Source organism: Xenopus laevis, chromosome 2S (assembly GCF_017654675.1).
Source record: "Xenopus laevis strain J_2021 chromosome 2S, Xenopus_laevis_v10.1, whole genome shotgun sequence".
Taxonomy (NCBI): domain Eukaryota; kingdom Metazoa; phylum Chordata; class Amphibia; order Anura; family Pipidae; genus Xenopus; species Xenopus laevis.
In genome coordinates this window covers 63,656,579-63,680,165 of record NC_054374.1, presented here as the reverse complement: position 1 = coordinate 63,680,165, position 23,587 = coordinate 63,656,579, and the positions used below count along the sequence as shown (strand labels likewise).

The 23,587-nt window shown below is 40.2% G+C and overlaps 1 protein-coding gene across 2 annotated transcripts in view; it reads right to left on the bottom strand.

Moving 5' to 3' along the window:
* Positions 1-9,417: 9,417 nt before the first annotated feature.
* The window catches only part of LOC108709487 (dual specificity tyrosine-phosphorylation-regulated kinase 2), a 29,509-nt gene continuing 15,339 nt past the window's right edge, over positions 9,418-23,587 (bottom strand). The window contains exons 4-5 of one of the 2 annotated variants that reach the window (XR_005965812.1): positions 10,448-12,177; positions 9,418-10,350 (exon numbers count right to left, since the gene is read on the bottom strand). Coding sequence is in view for 1 of the 2 variants with exons in the window: in XM_018249388.2 (XP_018104877.1) it covers positions 10,630-12,177 (1,548 nt within the window). In the remaining variant the exon portion in view is untranslated. Of the gene's footprint in view, positions 12,178-23,587 lie in introns of both variants that reach the window. The other variant, XM_018249388.2, reaches the window with a different exon arrangement.

Below are 23,587 nucleotides of genomic sequence, written 5' to 3'. Positions count from 1 at the left end.
TTCTGAATGTTGCTCACGGGTTCAAAAAGTTGGGGATCCCTGCTCTACATCATACTAAAACTTAAATTAAAGGTGGACAGACCCTTTTAGAAGGAACTCGCAGGACAATGGTTGACAGATCAGCTCTGTAAGGAAACAGATACTGGTGAAGAGATGAACAGGCAAGACTGGTACTGGGTACAATCAGCACTGACTTTTCTTGTTTTTAGTACAGGCAGGATAGGTAAGACACTTCAGGACACAGGCCAGGAGACTCCCAACACTAAGGCAGGACACAGTGAAACAAGGCAGGAAGGATGCCAAGCAACAGGAATACACAGGACGCTCAGAAATAAAGTAAACAGCGTGGCTCAGTGACATGCCCCTTGTAATAATAATGGCACCAACTTCATTCTAGGGTGCCCACACCAGCACCTGCCTCCCAGAGGTGATCTTTTACAATCTTTTCCAAATGGGATCAGTAAAACAATGCTATTTTAAGTATACACAATGGATGGTTCTGTGCTCTCATGTTTTATTACTTGAGTATCCAATATTATGGGACTTACCCCATCTAGGACGGCTCAAGTTAGTGGATTGGAAAGACACACCACGGGCTAAGATTAAAGGTGACCATACATAAGATCTGCTCGTATGGCGAGGTCACGGATCTTTGCGCGCCCACCAACAGCAGATTGATATCGGGTTAATCTGAACCAAACGATTATATAAAAATATACAATGTAGTCTTTGATTGCATGAAACATCAAACCTGCCCGATCGATATCGGCCTGATTTTTGGCCAGTTATCGATCATCTGGGAGACCCGTCGGGTGCCCCCAAATAAGATACCGAATTGGTCTAAACGACTGATAGCAGCTTTAATCTGCCTCTGTATGGCCACCTTAAGGGCAATGACACACAGTGCTCTCTGTCACCTGCTAGAGACAATACTGAGAAAACACCCTGCCGGAGACAATACTGAGAATTCTGTGTAGAATGTGTTCTGTGTTGAGTGTGTAATCACTGAAAAATAACTTTGTATCCAAATGTGGGTGATATAGTTCTTTGTGTTATTAACCTAGAGGTACAATAGTTTCCTATAACACTCTGATTAGTCAATAGGAGCCCAAGAAAATGTTACACTGTTAAGTGCACTTTGTCCCCAAAAAGCCTGAAAGCCTCAGGCAAAGGCAAATGGAGAGTAGGCTCCTGTGCACTCAGCTTGCATATTTATTGTACAGATCCATGTGCCCCACCTCTATTGATTTTAATCAGATCTGTTAACGTGCAGTCACACAGTGAATCGGTGCAGAGATTGGCCTGAAAACAGGAGACGTTTTTGGGCTGACTTCTGCTCTGCTGTGTGTAAGTGCATGCAAGCGGAAACCGTTCAGATGGATGAAGCTGGGGCACAGCGATGTGGATGCGCTTCTCTCAGCCTGAAAAAATACAAAGGGCAAGAGCAGCGGAGCCAAATCCATTTGCCCATGGCTTAAGAGAAAGAAAAGCCCTTGTTATAAAAATATAAATAATAAACATGCCACAAATTTGCATAAAAAACAATTTTTATTTCAATATGGACAGATAGTATATTTGGACCCTATTTTACAAACATTTGTAACAAATCTTTGCATATTTCATGGAAAATCTTTTGGTAGAAATGTTAGCCTGATCCCAAAAGGATTCCAACTCCCACACGTCCGTTTTATTTTTCTTAAAAAAAAAAATGGAATTCCGAGGTCCAATGTTAAAAATAAAAAAAACATACGCTTTCAAAAGGTTGTATGTGTACAACATAGCAGCGCACAGTAATGAAAGGAAAATGGCATGTACAAGACTGACATATGGAGAGACTTCAGATGCTCTGGAAATAGAAGCGAATAGTGTGAACATGTGCCGAATTTGCTCAGCAGAGACACAAACACTGATCTCAGTGGAACCTGCATTGAGAGGATTTGAGCTGACGCAACAAGGAGCTGTGAAACGGAAAGATAATATGGCAAATCCCTTTGTATCCTAGGATGCACATGTCCTGCTTAATAGTATTTCCTAAAGTTGCACAAGCACATGGCGGGCAGGGTGTGAGAGTGTCACTGTTGTGAAAGTGCGACTAGGCCCATCATGAGCACAGACTGAATCACTAGACACATTTAATCATCACCTCTTTAACCTCATTATACCTGTGTATGCATTTCATTTTGTACAAAGAGCAGTAATTATCTATTTATTTCACTGAAACACTATGGCCTACATATACACACTTTTTTATTCTGAAAATGTGTATAAACCAGATCCTTGAAGCCTGTGACTCCAATGAAAGCTAATAATTCTTGGGGGCTGTGCTTTATTCTAAAATAATATTTATTCTTTTAGATATTATTTAAATATATTTAGATGTTAAGATATGAAAGATTACTTTCTTCTAAATAATTAAATGGATGTGTTAGTCTTACACAGGAAACCACTGTTCCTTAATACAAAGAAAATTTTGGTATGAAAACCATACAACCTTAGTTGACATTGCTGTAGTGAGATGCATGGGGGTTATTTATTCGAATGCAATAAATATAAATGCAATAAAAATCCGAATTTTTAGGGGAACAAAAACCTTGAATTTTTTGAGATTTATTATCCCCCGAGGATGGAAAAAGTCAGAATCTGAAAATCCGCCATCTCAGATTTGCCGAGGTTGTATTTACTATCCTATTTGGAAGTTTCTGTGGTCTGTGCTGGATTTAGCTGAAAATATGACTATTTCGGACAAAAATCTGAATAATTCGACTTTTCTGGGAAAAAAGCTTTCCAAAAAACCGAGCGATTCAGGAAAAAAAAAATCAGAATAAATCATATGATTACGATTTTCGCTAATAAATTGTATTAAAATGTCTGAGAAAATTCTACATTTTTTTAAATGTAAATTGCTTGCCTCAAAGCAAGAGGGGCTGCACCTCCCTCGTTCTGCCTTCTGACCATCCATGGGAATGGCCAAACACAAGAAGAGCTGAACCATTAGAGAACAAGGAAATGATTCATTTCTATTCATTCATTATTCAATTATTCATTTATCATAGATTATGTTGGTCAGTTCTTTACAAGATATAACCATACCATAAAGGGATATAAGGACTAATTTAAAGCACACAGGCTGGAGATTAGTAGTGGACTCGAAATATATATCAATCACTTGCAGGCATAGGACTGGTTATCCAATATGCTTGGGACCTGGCAGTTTTCTGGATAACAGAATTTAATTTGGATCTTTAAACCATAAGGCTACTTAAAAAACTCATGTCAGCATTAAATAACCCCTATAGGCTTGTTTTGCAATTAATAAGGGTAATTATATCTTAATTTGTGCAAGATACTGTTTTATTATTACAGAGAAAAGGGAAATCATTTGTTTTTTAAAAAAAATTTGAATTATTTGGCTAAAATGGAGTCTATGGGAGATGGTCTTCCTCTAATTTGGCACTTTCTGTATAACAGGTTTACAGAACCCATACCTGTAATTAGAATTGGGACCAGCTACAGAAAGCGAGGCTACAGGAAGTAAGCAACAGACTTCCTATGTAAAGAATAATATGAACCCAATGCTAGATTAGGGGCTTCTATTCAGGGTCGGACTGGAGCATTGGGGGCCCACTGGGTTCCAAACTTCTGGGGGCCCCGTGCGTCGTACGTCATTCTTTTCTTTTGGGTGCCGGAAAATCATGTGTGGGCTGGCGGGGGCCCACCAGGTTTTTTCCCGGGGTCCTGCCAGCTCAGTCCGACCCTGCTTCTATGTGAACATCAGTAGGAGCAGTTTGGGAGAAAAATGTGAACATGCATTTTGCAATAAAGTTCATTCAGTGCTTGCGCAGGAATGGATGAATTGGTTATGCTTCCTTCCTTTTCCTCATAAAGCATCAGATCTGCCATTCTTTATGGCTGTGATACTCGATACCTTACAACAGACCACATTGATGAATCCCATTATTTACACCACATTGACATTTTGAGCCCTGAACAAGATTATTTATCAAAGTCATTTAGCAAATTGAAGTAAACAAATCCACAGCAGTTTTAAAAAGAAGTACATTTTAGAAAGATTGCATACATTTTAGTAGGAACTGGGCAGCCCCTATGTAGGAGTGTAGAAAATAAGGAACAGGAAGGGTGCTGTGCTAGTGACATCATTCTGCTCACATTCAGCACTGAAACGTGCAAATATTCATTCAGAGGCAGGCAGGATTTCCTCCATGCTTTCTATTTACAGGAAACATCACTGAATGCCAAATGTACATAATCTTAGAAAACAAAGAAGAATTAGGTCTCTCTAGGATTAAAGGAATATAAAATTCTTTCAGAAGCAGTGCACTCCAGCCTGGTTTAGCACAGGCCCAAACAGATTTGTTTTATTATGGTACTTGTAAGTTAAAGGATATTGTGTGTTTTGGGGAAACACCCGCCCCCACACAAAGCTCCACTATATGATTTGGATGAAGGAGGAACTATAGACAGGGTGCGGCTCTTTCACGGTTGTTTATCCTGTATTTTGTCATTACTGCCTGTGATGTGACATGTCCCCCGCCCCTCATTATCTACTTGTCATTGTCCCCAAGGACACCTGTGGGATGTGATCACGTGACACACCAGCACACTCATTTCCACCACAAATGGAAACTCATTAACCCCTAAATCACTAGAGCCACTGCAATATAATGAATGGCAACCATACACTGATTTGAATAAGAGACTAGGATATGAAATGGCCTGAATAGAAATATGAGTAATAAAAAGTAGTAATAACAATAAATGTGTAGCCTTACAGAGCATTTGGTTTTTAGATGGGATCCAAATAGGAGAGGGGGGTGGTGGTCAGTACAATTTTCCAAAACGATTTGTGTCCGATTCCTTAATGGCTGCTCTGTGCTGCAACTGCTACAAACGATCCTAGTATCAAAGAAGGAAAAGGAACTCCAGCAGTGTTACTTTTTTATTCCGGGTAGTGGTAAACACAACATGTTTCGGGTTTCACTTGATAAAGGGTATTGAACCTGAAACATGTTGTGTTTTTCACTACCCAGAATAAAAGGTTGTTGGCAGTAACACTGCTGGAGTTCCTTTTCCTTCTTTTATACTTGGATCATTTTTTAGATGGGGTCAGTGACCCCCATTTGAAAGCTGTAAAGAGTCTGCCTTTTTCAGCAGGATTCGCCAAATCCTTGTGCCTGGCTGAACTGATTCTGAATTTGCATATGTAAATTAGGGGTGGGTAGGGAAATCACATGACTTTTCATCACAAAAGAAGAATTTTTTCCACTTTTTCCTTTCCTGCCCCTAATTTGCATTTGTGGATTCAGTTCGGTATTCGGACAAATCTTTCACCAAAGATTCGGGGATACGGTGCATCCCTAAAAACTATAAAATATAAATAATAACAACCAATTGAAAAGTTGCTTAAAACTGACTATTCTATAACATACTAAAAGATAACGTAAAGGTGAACCACCCCTTTAATAACATAGTTACAACCAGAGATATGTAGCACATGAAGCAGTAGGGAGGTGTGACCCCTTTGCCTTCCCATTGGTCAAAATTGTTTTTTGAAAAGTCAACTGTGATCCAATGGGATCATAACGTACAACTGTAACACCAGCCGAGGGCCCGCACCGAGAACAATGATGTGGCCAGCAGCAGACATGTCTTTTTCAGCTACTGCTCAAGCCTCAGTTAATGAATCATATTATCTGTTATAGATCAGAATTAGATCTAATCTAGACCTAATACTGCTACATAAGATCAGGCCATAAGATTTGTATGCACCAATAGCAGATTTTTTTTTTTAATAGTTTTGCACTGTGTGTGCAATATAGGCATGTGGAACCTATTAGGCAAAGGTAAGATTGTGATTACTAGTGCATAGCTGCAAACTTTGGGGAAGGGATTGAAAAGAATAAAGTGACAGTAACCATGTTTCCCCCAACCCACAGGTATAATATATGAAAATGTAACATTCAGTTTTCTTCTGCACTTATGCAAACTGTATGTTGGTTTGAATTTTTCCCTAAATGTTAGGTTATTGGATGGGAAGAGATATGCCCTCCCTATTCATTACAATAGGTATAGTATCATTAGATAGTGGTGAATAAAACAGGCTCTAACAATCCACTACTGCATATACTCAAGCTCCATGTTGGATAATGAAATTAACATAGGCAAGGGTTTGTTTTATTTTATCCAGAGTCATTTACTGTGCATAGAAACAGCACAGTGACTGTGTGCCAAGCTGCAGGCAACTTTTCATTTTAGCCGGCGCAAGACAGAGGTTAGACATTTGAGGAGATTGGTCGCCGCAAAGACGAGGCGATTAGTCGCCAGGCGACTAAATATCCCCAAATCGCCCAGTGTGACCTTACCCTTATGGTGTAGATTTTATTTCAAGATAAATTTACTCTACTGTGGAAAATGTATTTCCTAACAAGTGTATTTTTTTTAGTTGTAATATTGGTGTGTAGGCAGCCAGCTCAGGTCATTTTGCCTGGTCATGTGCTTTCAGAAAAAGCCAGTGCTGCACTATGGAACTGCTTTGTGGTAAGTAGTGGGACATGGATTTTTACAATTGAGTGCTGTTCCTGTATCTATCAGGGAGCTGTTATCTGGTTACCTTCCCATTGTTCTGTTGTTAGGCTGCTGGGGGGGGGGGGGAGAGTGATATTATTCCAACTTGCAGTGCAGCAGAATGAGTGACTAAAGTTTATCAAAGCACAAGTCACATTACTGGGGTTCCTGGGAAACTGACAATATGTCTAGCCCCATGTCAGATTTCAAAATTAAATATTTAAACATCGGTTTGCTCTTTTGAAACAGGGATTTCAGTGCATAAGTCTGCTGGATCAGCACTATTAACGGTTCCGTTTTTAAAAAAACATGACAGTATTCCTTTAATATAATCCATTGGGAAGCCCTGAGAAAGGGGAATAGTTTACCAAGGGAATAGAATAGAAGGTGAACTCTAACTTTCACCCATTGGTAAATACAATTCTAAAGATCCCATATAATAGATAGAAGAGAAAGTGGGCAAGTTTTTCTGTGGAGAGGCTCTAATCTCACATTTTAATAAATCTGCTCCTAAATTTTCAAAAGGCAGCAGGGCAGCCATGTATAGATTGTACAGCTGTAGGAAGCCCTGAAACTCATTATATGTAGTTCATTGTTTCACAGGGTCTCTAAATGTTAGGGATGCACCACACCTAGGATTCAATTTGGGATTCAAGCAGATCCAAGTGCCTGGCCAAACCAAATCCTTAAAATCACGTGGCTTTTTGTCACACAAACAAGAGAAAGAAATGTTGAACCACGTGCTGTGGCCGGTTCTCTTTTGCCCTTCCCAGCCCTATTTTGCATATGTTCTGAACTAATATTTTACAAAGGACTCATGATTCAGCCAAAATTCCAAAACAATGGATTCTGTGCATCCCTACTAAATGTTACACTCGTACTGGACCCCAAGAAAAACAGGTTTTTGATGGCAGTCCTGAAAGACAGATTTATATGGCTATGAGGCACTAAAAACGATCAGGCAAATCTGGACCACGACACTATATATGCATGTCTGTATTTCATCAGTTCAGTATAATAAACACTTTGAACTAAGGTCTGACATTTGAAATGATGAATGATTTTGTTTAAAAAAAAATCATGAAAATAAGCAGGGAGGTGCAATAAAAACAAATGTAAAGGTTCAATTTGCAAAGAGGATACAATTTTAAAATAAAAAAGATTTTAGCTCTTGTGGAGTTCAGTTGCATATTTAAAGGAGAAGGAAAGCTATGGAGGCATTTTATTGCCAATAGATTAGCTGCAATAGTGCAAGCTAGAATACAATATTTATTCTGTAGAATCTTTTACCATACCTGAGTAAAAAGCTCTAGAAACTCTCTGTTTGTTTAAGATAGGAGCTGCAGTATTAATGTGGTGTGACATCACTTCCTGCCTGAGTCTCTCCCTGCTCTGGGCTCAGATTACAGCAGAGAAGGGATGGGGCAGGGAAAGAGGAGCAAACTGAGCATGCTCTTGCCCAGGGCAATGAGGTTTAAGATGTAGGCAGGAAGTCTGATACAGAAGCCCATGAGTACACAATAGAAGGAAAGAAATGCAGTATTTGTTTTGACAGGGGACTCAGAGCAGCATTACTTTGGGGGTTTACTGGTATATTTAGATGGACCTTTCTAATAAGGCTTACTTAGTTTTAACCTTTCCTTCTCCTTTAAAGCTTTTTTTTTTGTATTTAGTACACAGTTTAACCCATATACAGTACTTCTGTTCGACACATTGCTCCAATAGGACTGCATTTTTTTTTTTTTAAATAGGATTTTTTTTATCGGACATGGTTATGGATGGATGAGGTGACTATAATAAGCAATCACAGTACAGGTAAAGACCAGTATAAATGGCATTGAAAAATATATAAAACAAAGGAATATTTTTTTTTCAGAATGCTATGTTTTTGCCTGGCTTCGCATGATCTTTGTATTAGCTTATACTTCCTAAAGCACCACAGGTACACATACAGCTTTCCTGCTTTAACTGTACTTCCCAGAAGCACTGCTAAAGGATAATACATGAACTGCTAACTAAAAACCACAGGGCCTAATGTCCAATGTGACTTAACACAACAACAAATTAACCTTTCTTGATCCTCTCATTTTCTTTTTACAGGGCAGGTAACATGGGGCATTTTAGCTATAAGGCAAGATGAGAACCTTTCCCCACAAGTTACCAGGGGCAGCAGACTGATAAAAAAACAGAAATTCTGCTTTTATAATGCATAGAGTGCGAGCTCTCTGCTCTAGCAATGCAAGAACACTGCTAAGGTAGCTTTTAGCACTCAGATCACCCCTATAGGTTATAATAAAAAACAAACACAAATGAACTCACGTGCAGGGTTGCCATCTGGCCAGTAAAAATTATGCTTACTGCCAATATTATTAATAGGGGATGAAGGATGATTTAAGATTATTGCCACATTTGGGCAAATGGCACATCTATCTGCTGTGATAAATGTGTTAAATATATTCCTGAATGTCAGGAAAGTTTTGCTGATAATATTTCCCAGTTTGATTCCTCTATAAATCTGCCCCAGAAAGTGCTTGTTTATGGAGTTACATAGGATTCTTACATAGTATTGAGAACCTATACATGGCTTTTTAATAAGAAGGAGAGTGGCCTAACCTGGCAATAAGAAGTACATTATGTGTGAACTGAGAGGTGCAGTCAAGCTTCAGTTGTAAACTTAATACAGGTATGGGACCTGTTATCCAGAATGTCCGGGACCTGGTGTTTTCCGGATAACTGATCTTTCTGTAATTTGGATCTTTACACCTAAAATCTACTAAAAAATAATTTAAACCTATAGGCTGGTTTTGCTTCCAATAAGGATTAATTATATCTTAGCCTGGATCAAGTACAAGGTACGATTTTATTATTACAGGAAATGATTTTTAAATATTTGCATTATTTAGATAAAATGGATTCTATAATTCGGAGATTTCAGGATAATGGGTTTCCAGATAACAGATCGTATACCTGTACTTCAGCCACTTGCTACTTTAGATTAGGTGTTAAGGACCAACATTGGAAGTCGGGGAAAGATGATGTGCACCATACAGTCTTCTGCAGCGGAGCATCATCTGCTACAGTGCCAGTCATTATCTATAGGTTATATGGTTCCTCCGAGTTATTGAAAAAGGAATGTTCTGCAGGATAACAGCTTTTTGAAACTGTGCTAATTGTCCTTCAGGGGACAAGAATAATCGGAAACGCTCATCAGCTTTTCCACTAAATCCCGGAACTGATCATTATCACCACAAGGGCAATGGCACATGGGTGATTTTCAACTTTGCCATGTTTGAGCTTCAATATATAAAGCCAAAATGCTCAATATTGCCCCTCCACTACAATTGAATGTTGTGTGCAAAATTTTTTGTTGAGAGGTTAAAGTGGGTCTCTTAGAGTTTGGGCTGCTGAAAAACATGGCAGGCAAAATGCATTAAACTGCACTGTACAGATCGGCCATCTTATACCAGGAAATGATCATCTGCCACTAAAAGTCTGCTAAAAACAGGTTTTTAGATGAGGTTTATATGTACTTAGTCCAATATAGAAAATGACAATCCATTCTAAGACTGTTACAAGTAGATCTGTTTGTGTGACCCAAGCCTACTTTCACAAAGATGACACATTTTGCAAATGACCAATTCATGGCCTTTTCTGCTAAGTGACTGAATGTTCCGGCAAACTAATTAAATAGCTGCAGTGGGAAGAGACCAACTGGGCAGATATCGGAATAATAGTACCTCATTCTGTCATGACTACAGGATTCAGTCTCTGTGAATGTAATGAACAAAGTCATGGTTAGTCAACTCTTACAATGTGTCTTTTCTAAATTATTATTGCTTTGTATTTTGACAAAAACCATACTGACCTATAAAATAGAGGGAATCAAGTTGTACCAGATGGAAATTGAAATGTTTAGCCCTTTAAATACAATTAACTTGGGGAATGCAGAGTCTAATCCTTTAAGGATACCTTTCTTCCCTCATTTTTAATAAAACAAGTAAAATCATAAAAGTCACAAGCATCAGCTCATCATAGCATCAGTCAGGATTAGCTGACTAGCTTAGGAAGAACAGTTCGAAGTGGTATGCTTCCATTGGAGTCATTCATTAAATTGGCCCGTAATTTGTTGGCCACACCTACGACTGGAGGCAGTTTGGAGCCAATTCCTGGGAAAGAGCTGCTTTGGCTGGTAATTCTTTTACCTGAAGCCTTCTCAGTAACTGAAGGCTTAGACATTCGCTTGGAAATCCACGGATGTCGCAGGGCCTGGCTAGGTGTCATACGTGCAACTGGGTCCCAAGTGAGACAACCTTTCAGAAAATCAATGAAAAGGGTATCTTCACAGCCCTTCAAAGCTGCCACCCAGTCTTTGCTGCCAGGTGCACCACGCATTTTACCTCTCCTTGACCTGCTGCCATTGAGAACTGTTGTCCCATTAGGAAGTGTGGTGACAGTACAATAGCGTGGGTATCCCTTTGAGTTAATAAAATTTTTTGCTCTTTTGGCTTGTTCTAGAAGCTTTGGAGGTGGTGCACCAACAAGCTCCATCATACAAGCTAGCTGGTCCCCCTCATCCTCACCTGGAAACAATGGATAACCAGTAAGGAGCTCAACTAGTATGCAGCCAAAACTCCACATATCAATAGGCATACCATAACGGCTTCCCAGAATGACCTCGGGTGCTCTGTAGAAACGGGACTGTATGTATGTGTAAACTCTTTGGTGGTCAAAACAACTGGACCCAAAATCTATAACTTTAATACCACTACGCCCTTGCTGTTTGAGGAGTATATTTTCAGGCTTTAGGTCACAGTGGATGATCTTATTCCTGTACAAAGCTTCCAAGCACTGCAGGATTGAATGGGCAAATTTGCGAACGAGTTGCAGACTAAAACCCTGGAACTTATTTCGTTTGATCAACTCGTATAAATTCATGCTCAGAAGCTCAAAGGTCATACAAATGTGGTTTCGGAAAGTGAAACTCTCCAGCATGTGAATCACATTCATACCGCCAGTCTTATCGTGTTTCTTGAGGTGTTCCAGGATGCGGATCTCCTCTGCAGCCTGCCGGTGAAATCTCTTTTCATTGCGGACCATCTTTAGTGCCAAATGCTGGTGGAGCTTCTGGTCATAAACTTTTGCAACTTGACCAAAGCTGCCCTTTCCAATGACCTTAAGAACTTCATATCTGTATGCCACATGGTCATGTGGCACCAAACTGTAGCCTCCTTGATCATCATCGTAACCTCCATTATTAGGACCCCCTACAACTCCTTGCCTCTTCTTTGCATTTGGACCCACAAAATAGATCTCAGAAAAACTACTGATTTCTTGTTGTTCATAAGCAGAGAGCTGGTGCTTGTATTGCTTCACTGCTTGCTCAGGAGTTAGGTACGTGGACTTTGATGACTTGGCAGAGCTATCACTAGATTTTAAAGTTCCTGAGCCGTCTGAACTCTTCTCTTTGGTCAACAAGGGAAATGCGCTGTCTGTACTTGGAACACTTGCACCAACCCTTCGATTACCGGAGTCCTCAAAAAACTGTTGCACTTTAACCGGTTGTTGATCCTTCATTGCAAGTTTATTTCCGCTTATCTGTGAAGATAAAATATGAGGGGGAAAAAATAAGAACACACCTTTACAATATCAGCAATTTATTGGATCGATCTGCCTCCATTTTCCAACATAGTAAATGCATTTGATAAAGCTATTTAGCCCTATATACACATAAGTGGAAGTTTATGCACTTGGGATTTAAAAATTAGCAGGCTACTTATACCTAAAGTTAGGCAAAATTTTGCTGCAGAAGGATCTAGGGGCACTTGTGGATAATAATATTTACTGTAGCAAGCAATGCCAGTCAGAAACAGGAAGGGTTAGTGCAGAATTAAGGCTTACTGTAATTAGTTACTTTTTACTGTAATAACACAATGCAGCTGAAGGAAAGAGACACAATCCCATATGATCATTAAGACAAGCACTTGAAATAAATCATACAGAGTGCTGTTTCAGCATTTATAGCACACATACTCAAACAGGCACATATTTAATTATTATTAACAGGCAGCAGTCAATTTTAAAGTGTCTGGATACTTAGACTCATTCCCACCAACCAAGATTTTAAATATAAAATTGTATTTTAAGCATAACTATTCTCTGATGTGAGAATCCCTACAGTCTAAAACTGGATGTCAACACTTTTTAGATGGTCACTGTAACACTTCTCTAGCAATGACATCTGCTTCCAGTTAAAGGCACTGGGGCAAACTTTGTAATGCTGACTATGTAAGAAATATCAACAAGCACTAGAAATAGCATTTAGCTAAAGGAGCCAACTTATAAATAAACCTGGCTGTGCATGAATATGCCAGGACTTTCCAGGCTGGATACAGTTGTCTGCCTTGCAAGGACAGAAGCTGAAGAGGCATATGATTCATGAATGAATGATTTTGCCTGGATTGTTTTGCCTGTACTTGATGACTGATTCCTTTTAAGTCCAAGTTAAGATGATAACAGGCTGAAACCTTTGTATACCTAACAAAATGTGCAAAGCGTGAGCAATAGAATTAAGTCAGAAGTCTTTTTGCATTTTTATAGGTATCAAGGTACAGGTATGGGACCTGTTATCCAGAGTGGTTCGGGACCTGGGGTTTTCCAAAAAACTTACCTTTCAGTAATTTGGATCTCCATACCTTAAGTCTACTAGAAAATCATGTAAACATTAAATACACCCTATAGGTTGGTTTTGCATCCAATAAAGGTTAATAATATCTTAGTTTGGATCACGTACAAGGTACTGTTTTAAAAGCATAGAAAAAAAGGAAATCATTTGTAAAAATTTAGATTATGTGGAACTTTCTAAGATAACCCGTTTCCAGATAACGGATTCCATAAATACACACATATATTATATATATTATATAAAGAACACTGAGCACTCATGTTACTTAATTAATGTGCACAACTTTAATGGTGTAAGTCGACGTTTTGGACCTTCATCAAGACATCAGTGATCCTCTGTGCAGGAGAGAAACGTCCAGTTATACCAGTGGAGTCCCACTAGTGCTCTGTGTTCTTTATGCTAATATATTTTGTGGCAGCACATGGGCTTTTTTCCTTTTTCTAGGGAGTGTGCTGCTTTTCATACAATGGGTACATAAGCAAAACACATTGTCCCAGTAAAAGTCTAGTTAGCCAATTAAATAAAGTTTAAGTGATTAAAACATGATTAACAGAAAAAGATGTACCCTTCTGATGGCACAGGACAAAAACCAGTAGTCATAACTTATAGACAGGCCCAGACTGGCAATCTGCGGGTTCTGGCAGATGCTAGAGGGGCTGCTGTACGGATCCATAGAAAGTTACCATACAGTGGGCTGGTAGGGGGCTGTTTGGGCCTCTGTGTACTTGGAATGACAGGACCTATTTTGACTCCCAGTCCAGGCCTGCTTATAGGAATCTGTACTTATACAACACCTAGACCACAAGCAGTCACTGGGTTTGCCGTCTGTATTATTATGCCTCCCATGATAGAGAATGCTATGCTTTCACCGTCTATGCAGTAGGGAGCCATTTTCTTTTCTGAAGCTAGTTCTAAATGCAAATAAAAATCCATTTGACAGAAAAACCTCCACCCTATTTTGTAACCATAGATATCAATGCCTAAATTAGAGTCTTATTGTAAATGGAAGTTAGAATGCCTATGGGTATCAACCCTTAAATTACTATATAGACCTTGCCTAGAGATTTTGCTAACTCCCCATGAATGAAAACAGAGCTAATCCGACTATATGTAAAAAAAAAAAAATCAAGCACTATCACTGTCAATCTGAAAACAAAAACACTTAAATAAGCATTGCATTTGGTAACAATATAACAGTAAAACAGCGCTCAAACATTGCAGAAATTTTAACATTTGCAGATAAAAACAATAATATGAAAATATGAATTTATATATCACATATGTGTATGTTCAACATAAAAGTGACTGTTGTCTGCTAAACTCACTACATCAAATTTCTGAATTAATACATTGCTCGAAGAAACTCCATCTGCACCTTGGAAAGCAAAGAAATCAGCATCCGTGTATAGCCAGCTTGCAAGATCAGTTCTAGTACTAAACAAGCTAGTGTTTTTCTAATATGCTTTTTAATTGCCCTCTAGGGCTAATTACATCACTAGTCTGGGAAGCAAACAAAAATTATCCTCGCAACAAGTCTTAGATGGCAGCCGTTCTTTAGGGTCATGCAGTGATGTACAGCTTTACAAAACTTGACATTAAAAGCACTTGGCATGTTGGTTTGGCTTGAGAAGTAGCCTCTCCCAAATTCACTTAAAATTGGCAGGCCATTAAGAGCATAAGAATGCTTGTTAGAAGAGAGATAAAAGGTAAAAGGAATTGAAGCAGTTTCTCAAGAAAGAAAAAAAATTAAACCCTATTTAACCACAAACCCAATTTAAAGGTACAAACTTGTTTTTAGATTGTTTACCATAAACTAAGACTTTTTTCAATTGCTTCACATCTTTTATTTTTTTACCGTTCTCCCAAAATGTAAGTTTAAAATGTTATGGTTCCTGTGTTTCTGGCAGCTCAGTGATCCAGGAGCATCTGAACGGTTACAATTTGCTACATTTTGTTGATACAATTTGTTGATATATTTCTTGTGGAATATTAGCGACCATTGTATCAATTCTAACAACTGCCACCAATGAAGTGCTTTCCACTTGCGCTGAATTTGTAATCAGGCATATAAGCATTTCGCACCCCTTAGTTCTCTTGCATTTGGACATAACTAAATGTCCACTATTATGTGCCATTAGAAAAATTGGCTCTGATGGCCGATTCAGCCAATATTTTTCAATTACACTTAAGGTGGCCATAGACGCAAAGATCCGCTCGTTTGGCAACATCGCCAAACAAGCGGATCTTTCCCCGATATGCCATTAACGAGCATGGCTATATCAGGGGTAATCTGATAACAAGCGTGGCACAGAGCAAGACTGAGGGGAGTGGATTGTAAACTGAATATGGCCATAGACGTAAAGATCCGCTTGTTTGGCAACATCGCCAAATGAGCGGATCTTTCCCCGATATGACATTAACGAGCATGGCTATATCGAGGGTAATCTGATTGTTCGGGCGTACGTCCGAACTTACCGATTACGATGCGCAATGGGCTCCATCGGGATTGGTCAGGCCAAAATCAAACCTGACCAATCGACCGATTTCCGCCGGACGAAAGCTGTCGGCACTTTCCACACACGATCCGAAAATCGTACCAATCCTCAATTCGTACGATAGGATCTGTGTGTCTATGGCCAGCTTTAAAGTGTGAGAGGACTGCAGTTATTTGTGCATTGCAATTGAGCCTTAATGGCTCCAACATTTCCTAAACTACACCCCCAGGATGCTAGAACAGTCTACAGATTTAGTGGAAAGCTGAAAAATAGAGTAGAATAGAGCCACTAGTTGAAGACAACTAGCATCCAGCTGTCTCCAGTTTGTCTCTCCCAAATTTCTAATTGCATTTTTCACTACTGGACCCAGGTTTCAGGCTTACTTTTCCCTAACTACTGTTGCGTGTTATTGTTTGTTCCAGACATATACCTTAAGCGTCTCTCACATGACACTATTTTTATGCATGCGCTTTTTTGGTGATCCCCAATGACCTACTTTCTCTGAAAGGTAAAGACTGCTGTCCTCTCTCACCCTCCTCCTATTTGTCCTTCTCAATGGTACCTTCAATCTATGTGACCACTTAAGAGTTATTTTAAGGTGTGTAGGTTATAGAAAGGAGACAGCTGGCTTAGAGGAAACATCATCTCCAGACAAGGCATGCATTCAAAATGCTCTGTAGGGCTACTATTGTATTGTAATTGCTACTTTTTATTACTCATCTTTCTTTTCAGGCCTCTCCTATTCATATTCCAGTGTCTTATTCCAATGAATGCATGGTTGCTAGGGTCAAATCCCTCCAAATAATATAATGATACCTTTAATATGGTAAAGGACAATGGCAACTACAGCCTGAAAATATATTTTTTGTTTGTAATTTTGGTTTAGAATGAGAAGGATTTCCCATACTGCTGGTCTTAGGTGAGGCATGCCACCTCAGTACAAATGGTGGAGAAGGGTGCAAAAAACAAAACAAAAATCAGGTATGAGCCATCATGTCTTCTGCACTTTGCACCAGTTACCACCATGAGCACACATGCAGGCAGACTCAGGGTGGTAAGTACAGGCTCTTTATGCCTACCAGCATTTCACTCTGCACTGTGCAATGGATATGGTGCAAAACACAGCAATGAATCAAATATAAGTGCTGCATCTGTTTTTGTTCACACTTCCTCTGTAAAGCATCAGTAACTTGAGGGGCCACATGGGTCATAACGGTTGCTTTTGAATCTGAGCAGTATGCGAAGGATCAACTGCACTGAACAGTTATGACCCATGTGGCCCCCCTTAAAGTCGCTGACTAACTCAGAGTTAGAGAGCTGAAAAGCAGGAAGTTCTGTTCTGTTATGTTAGACATCCAGTCACTCCAGCCTTTATACATTACATTTTTGGCTGACTAACTATATTAGAAACATTTTTTATTTTGCACAGCCTATTTCCCCAGTTTTTAGTTTTACACTGAACTGTTCCTTTAACAAGCCTAACTTCCTGATCCTGATTAGGAAATTTGGTTGCATGTATATCTATGGATCCTAGTAAGCACTCCTGCTTTTATTGTTTTAACTTAATTCATTTAAAAGACAACTGTGTACAAACTTCATTTATAATTGTTAGAAAATAAGGCCAAAGTTACAATTTGGCTTTAAAGCACTGTATTAAATTAGGTAAAATGGAAAAAGCAGGTCTGTGTGGATTTGTCTACTGCACTCACACTGTTGTCCTTGCTTTCAAATGGAATGTATTCAAATATTGGTCCTTTCAGGCGAGAGCGTCCCCTGGGTATAGCACTAAGGAGCAATAACCAGTGATGGATTAGCATAACTCAGTAATGCAATCTTTGTTAATGAAAACAACAGCAATCTTTTGCAAGGCTGTGATGTCTATTGCTAAACTAGAGCACCTGAGGAAAGGGTTGACCCCAGAAAACTTGTGCCACATTCTGCTTAATAAATGATTTAAAGGCATTGGTATGGTATCTATTATATGGAATGCTTTGGTATTGGGGTTGTCCAGATAATGAGGTTTTCTGTAATTTGGGTCAGTTAAATACACATTTAAAAATTAGATAAACCCAACAGGATTGTTTTGCCACCGCTATGGATATATGCAGCTCAGGATCAAGAACATGGCAGTGTTTTATTTTTACAGAGAAGTAAATCAATTTTTAAAAAAAATTCATTATTTTCTTAAAATGCACACGATGGAAAAAGTCCTTTCTGGAATTTGGAGCTTTCCGGATATCAGGCTTCCATTTACAGTATATAATACAAAAAAGCAACCCATTAGCATTTATTAAAAAAATAAAACACATCTAGTCATGCCGTTGGGGATAATTAAAAATTCTTTACAGTAAGGCAAAAATATGTTTATAACCATTACCTTGCAATCCTTGTTTAATTTTCTATTTATGCATACTCCCTTTATTTAGGGCAGAAACACAGAGTCAGATTCAGGGAGATTAGTCGCCCATCGACAAATCTCTTCTTCGAGGCGACTAATCTCCCCGAACTGCCTTCCCCCGGCTAGAATGAAAATCGCCAGCGGGATGGCACTCGGGGCGCTTCGTGTTCCGAAGTTTCTTTGGGAGGCAGGAAGGCATTAGTCACCCCGAAGAAGAGAAGATTTATCGACGGACGACTAATCTCCCAGAATCTGACCGCGTGTCTCTGTCCTTAAGGTAAGACGTGTTTAGATTTATGGGTTTTATGTTTGTGCAAGTACTAGTATAAATAAAGCTGCCCAATATTATTTGCAATTCTAGTTGAACCTTCTGTGCACATTAATCATTATAAAACATTCTTATCTGCCATTCGACATAAAATGCCAAAAAATTAAAGTAGAGTGAACTCTACTATAGCTTTTATGAACAAGCTGCTGTGTAGCCATGGGGCAGCCATTCAAGCACATGATACACAGTAGTTAACAGATAAGTTCTTAAAGGAACAGTAACACCAAAAAATGTAAGTGTTTTAAAGTAATGAAAATATACTGTTGCCCTGCACTGGTAAAACTGATCTGTTTGCTTCAGAAACACTACTATAGTTCATATAACAAGCTGCTGTGGAGCAATGGCGGAAATTGAAAAATGGCTATATGGCACAGGTTAACTAATGGATAACATATAACACCATTAGACAGACAGAGCTTATTTGCTATCTGCTGTGTAATCTGTGCCTTTTCTCCTTTGAATGGCTGCCCCCATGGCTACACAGCAGCTTATTTATATAAACAATAGTAGTGTTTCTAAAGCTAACACAGCAGTTTTACCAGTGCAGGGCAACACTGTATTATATTTTCAAACTTTAAAACACTTATTTTTTGACGTTACTGTTCCTTTAAGGATCCCAATGTATACTACAGAATATATCCGTTATCTGCTGTGTGTCCTGTGTTCTGTGCCCTTTCTAGTTTTGAATGGCTGCCCCCATGGCTACACAGCAGTTTATATAAACTATAGTAGAGTTTCTGAAGCAAACACAACAGTTTTGCCAGTGCAGAACAACAGTACATTATATTTTATTATCTTAAAACACTTATTTTTTTGGTGTTACTGTTCCTTTAAAACGCTGCACACATTATTAGCGACATTCAGGTTATTAAAGCAATGTGGTTAATTCAGAGACTTAACTCCATATAAGGACAGCCTGTTGTTGTTTTAATGTTTTTGATGATAGCTAATTTTTCTCTGTTACTTTTATTCTGCAAGAAGCGCAGTTCAGGGGCTAATTACCTATGCAGATGGGCTCTCCTATAAAAACCCTTCTGCATTGGTAGCCTTCCCGGTCAGTGTTGTCTTTTCACATTTTGTTGACAGCTGCTGTAGCCCGACCACTGTACCATCAAGTCACGGCCATACTGTACTGATTCTCAGCCTTCAGATAAACGCAGGCCATGAATCAGCCCCTGTGTTTGAATAAGCAGTTTTCTTTGCCAAAATGCATATCGTCACCAAAATGCATATTCGCACAATTTTGAATTGAAACCGCTTCAAGTGTCTGCAGGGGTGCTTTGCCAATGAGACAAGTTGAGGCTATCGCCTCAGGCAGCAGTGCCCCACTAGGTACCAGGTACCTAGCTGCTCCTGGTACTTTAAGAGCGAATTTCCGGGGGAGGGGGGGGCAGCAGCAACTGCTGCTGCCTCAGGCGGCGGAGGGGCCAGGATCGCCCCTGAGTGTCTGCACCCAGGCCATCACAATGGCAGAGACAAGGCCACTGTACATCATAGAGACAAATTCAAGAGGTCATCTGCAACCTGTTTGGCTTGACATTAAACACGGGTAATAACCCTTGAGCAGATTTCGTGTGCTGGATTAATTCTATTACGTACCATTTGTTGGGGGTGCCGTCCTCCTATGGTCCATGCACCGTGGACGTTGAAAGAGGGACCAGGTGTGCATCTGCATTTCGTTTGGCTGAAGTCATCTGCACTTAACCCATTATCAATATATTAAGGACATTGAGACCAGCTTAAATATATTGCAATCAGGGCCGCCATCAGGGGGGGACAGGGGGGACAAGCGTACCGGGCCCGGGCATGAAGGGGGGCCCGGCAGCGCTGCATTTTTTGAAGATCCGGGCCCCCCTTACGAGCGCCCGAGCCGTACGTCTTGCCTCTTGCGTGCCGAATGCGGAAGTGCCGAAAAGACGAAGCCGATGCGCCGAAAAGACCCGAAGTCACGGAAAAACCCGAAGTCACGAAGCGCCCCGAAGTCACGAAAACAGCCGAAGCCGAAGTCCTGAAGCAGCGCAAAGACCCGAAGTCACGAAAACAGCCGAAATTGAAGTCCTGAAGCGGCGAAAAGACCAGAAGTCACGAAAGGAGGCGAAGTTGAAGTCCTGAAGCCATGAGTTCAATCCTACTGAACACCAGTTTGTGTTTTTTTTTTTTTTAATCCCCTGGCCACCAATGTATTATTTTAATATTCTATAGGCCCCTGCCACCAATCTTTTTTTTAAAACTTTTTTTTGGGGCCCCAATTTTTTTTTTTAACTCGTAAGGGGCCCCTTGCCACCATTGTTTTTTTTGTTTGTTTTTTTTTAAAAAAAATTAATTTTCTTTTTGGTGGCCCCAAATTTTTTTAACTTGTAAGGGGGCCCCTGCCACCAGTTTTTTTTTTTCAAATTTTTTTTGGGGCCCCAATTTGTTTTTAACTTGTAAGGGGGCCCCTGCCACCAGTTTTTTGTTTTTTTTCAAAAATTTTTTTTTTTTTTTTCAAATTTTTTTGTGGGGCCCCAATTTGTTTTTAACTTATAAGGGGGCCCCTGCCACCAGTGTTTGTTTATTTTTTAGTTTTTTTTACATTTTTTTTTGTTGGGGCCCCAAGTTTTTTTTTAACTTATAAGGGGGCCCCTGCCACCAATGTTTTAAAAAAAAAAAAAAAAATTTAATTTTTTTGTTTTTGGGGCCCCAATTTTTTATAATAGCTTTTTACAACTTGTGTGTGGGGGGGTTACTTTTTTAGCGCTGATGTCTGTGTGGTCTTTTAACTGTGATGTGGAGTGGGCGGGATATGGGGTGGAGCTTGGTCGTCAGTGTGGGCGGGGCCCAGGGGGCCCCAAAAATTTTGTTGTACGGGGCCCCGTGATTTCTAATGGCGGCCCTGATTGCAATATATAAATGTCTCAATGTCCTAAATATATTTATAATGGGTTGAGTGCAGAGGATTTCTTGTATTTGTCTGTATGAATTTTGTGGTCACAGTCTCCCCCACTGATTTTAAAAAGTAGTGGTGAGCACTAGTGATGTGCAGGCCGGACCGATACCCGTGGGTAGGATGGGTACTGGCTAACCTCGCGCACTCCTTTCCAGGTCGCGGGTGGGTGCGGGTCAAGCTCTCCTGACCAGGGCCGGCCTTAGGCCTATTGGACCAATTGGGCCCAATAGGGCCCCGCACCTCTGGGGGCCCCGCACCACGGGGCAGCACAGATAATATTTCCCTCAGCACATGATGCTGCCTGGCCTGCCCCCCAACTTTGAGAGTCCAGCCCATCCCCAAATCCATAGGTCCAGCCCACCCCCAACTCAGATAAGCCAGCCTATCCCCCAACTCCATAGGTCTAGCCTGCCCCCAACTCTCATAGGCCCAGCTTTCCTCCAACCTTGATAGGCCCTGCCTGCTCCCAATCCAACCAAGCCTGCTCCCAAGCTGAATTGGCCCAGCCTGCCCCAAACTAATTGGCCCAGTTCACTCTCCTATTTCCTCCTTCTCTCTCTTACCCTGTGTGCCCCTATTATGTGCCCCTATTTCATCCGTCTCAGTCTCTTACTGTGTCTGCCCCTTTCCTTTCTATTTTGTGCCTGTATGCCCTTATTTTCCTAAATACTTGGTGTGTCAGTAGCCAGCAACACTTTGTCTAGGGGCCCCACCAACATGGTCCCAATTGGGCCCCACATTTGATAGGATCAGCCCTGCTCCTGACTGCTCTCCCCGCCCCCGAGCTTCCAAATGCCAGCTTCTGACTTACGGTTTGAGCTTTTATAGACACGCGCCTCTCACCCAGCCCCTTTTGTTACATCATCGGCAGGAACACCAAAGAAACACCAAAGTCGGGCTCGGGCGCATGTGAGTCGGGAAAAGCCTGACCCACACATCACTAGTGAGCACAGCTTTCCCTTGTTTGAAACGGTACATCATAGAACATACTTTTTTGTTCCTGTCAGATCACTGACAGGAAAATGGAAATGGACCATCTCAGTAAACAGAGAGCAATGGACTTCTGACTGGAGAAGCCTCCTTCATTGGAAATTAGCCCCTGAACTCCCCTCCTTGCAGTAGTCTTTGATAACTGAAAAGGTTACAGAGAAAATAGGTTTTTAAAGCTGTAAAGGAGAATGAAAATACATTTTTGCTACTTACTACCCAGTTGTTGGTACTAATCTCCTCTCCTGAAACTCATTGAAAGTTTTCGAAAGTTTTATTGTGATCGCTTCCCCAAGTTGGACTCTTTTTGCAATGTTCATGACCGCCATCTTTAATGGCCCTGAGGTCACTTCTCTCTAGCAAAGCTCACTGTACATATGGGTCTTGAAGAAGTTAGACATGACATGTGACCTGCACATTGCCACTAGAACAGAAAAATCTGACAGTCCACCGAGCATGCACAGGGTTTAAGGTTTTTCAGAAATTCAGGTGTCAGAGAGGAATTTTTGCATATTTAAATATTTTTAAAAGTCCTAGTTTCCCTTAATTGTTACTGGTCTTTTATGTGCAGAAAAAATTAAACTTGCTGAATAAAAATAAAGCAAGAAAAGTAATACATGTTTCTGTATTACTCTACCATGCAGTCATGAATCCCATAATTCATTGCAAGGCCTTGGTACGTACTGGAAAAGACATGAAAGCCTATCATAGCTATGTCTGTTGGGAACGTGTATAGAAATGAGCTGCTGTCCTTTCTGGCAGCACAAGAATTGATAACTTGTCTTACGCATGGATTTGCACCAAGGCCTTTTACAGTGCCAGGATGCCAGGTCTAATCTGAGAACTGAGTGGGTGATTGATTACGGTCAAAGAGAGACATCGGAAAAACAGCTTCAGAGTACAAAATTCTTTCAATAACAAAAAGCTTATCTTCTCACCCACTCACCAGATGGGCATGCTTTTCTCCTTTTTGTCAATGTGCCAAAAATGCAGATGGTTTAAAGAAGAACGAAAGGTAATGATAAACCCCTAGCCTCCAAGGTAGTTCTCCTTGAGTAGAACAGAACGCTAGGTTTATTGCCTCTATAATTCGTGTTTGCCATTTTGAATTCTTACCCTGGGTCTAGGACGCCGCCACTATGTTACTTAAAGAAACTGTTACTTCCTTTAACCACAATGTGCTTCTGCG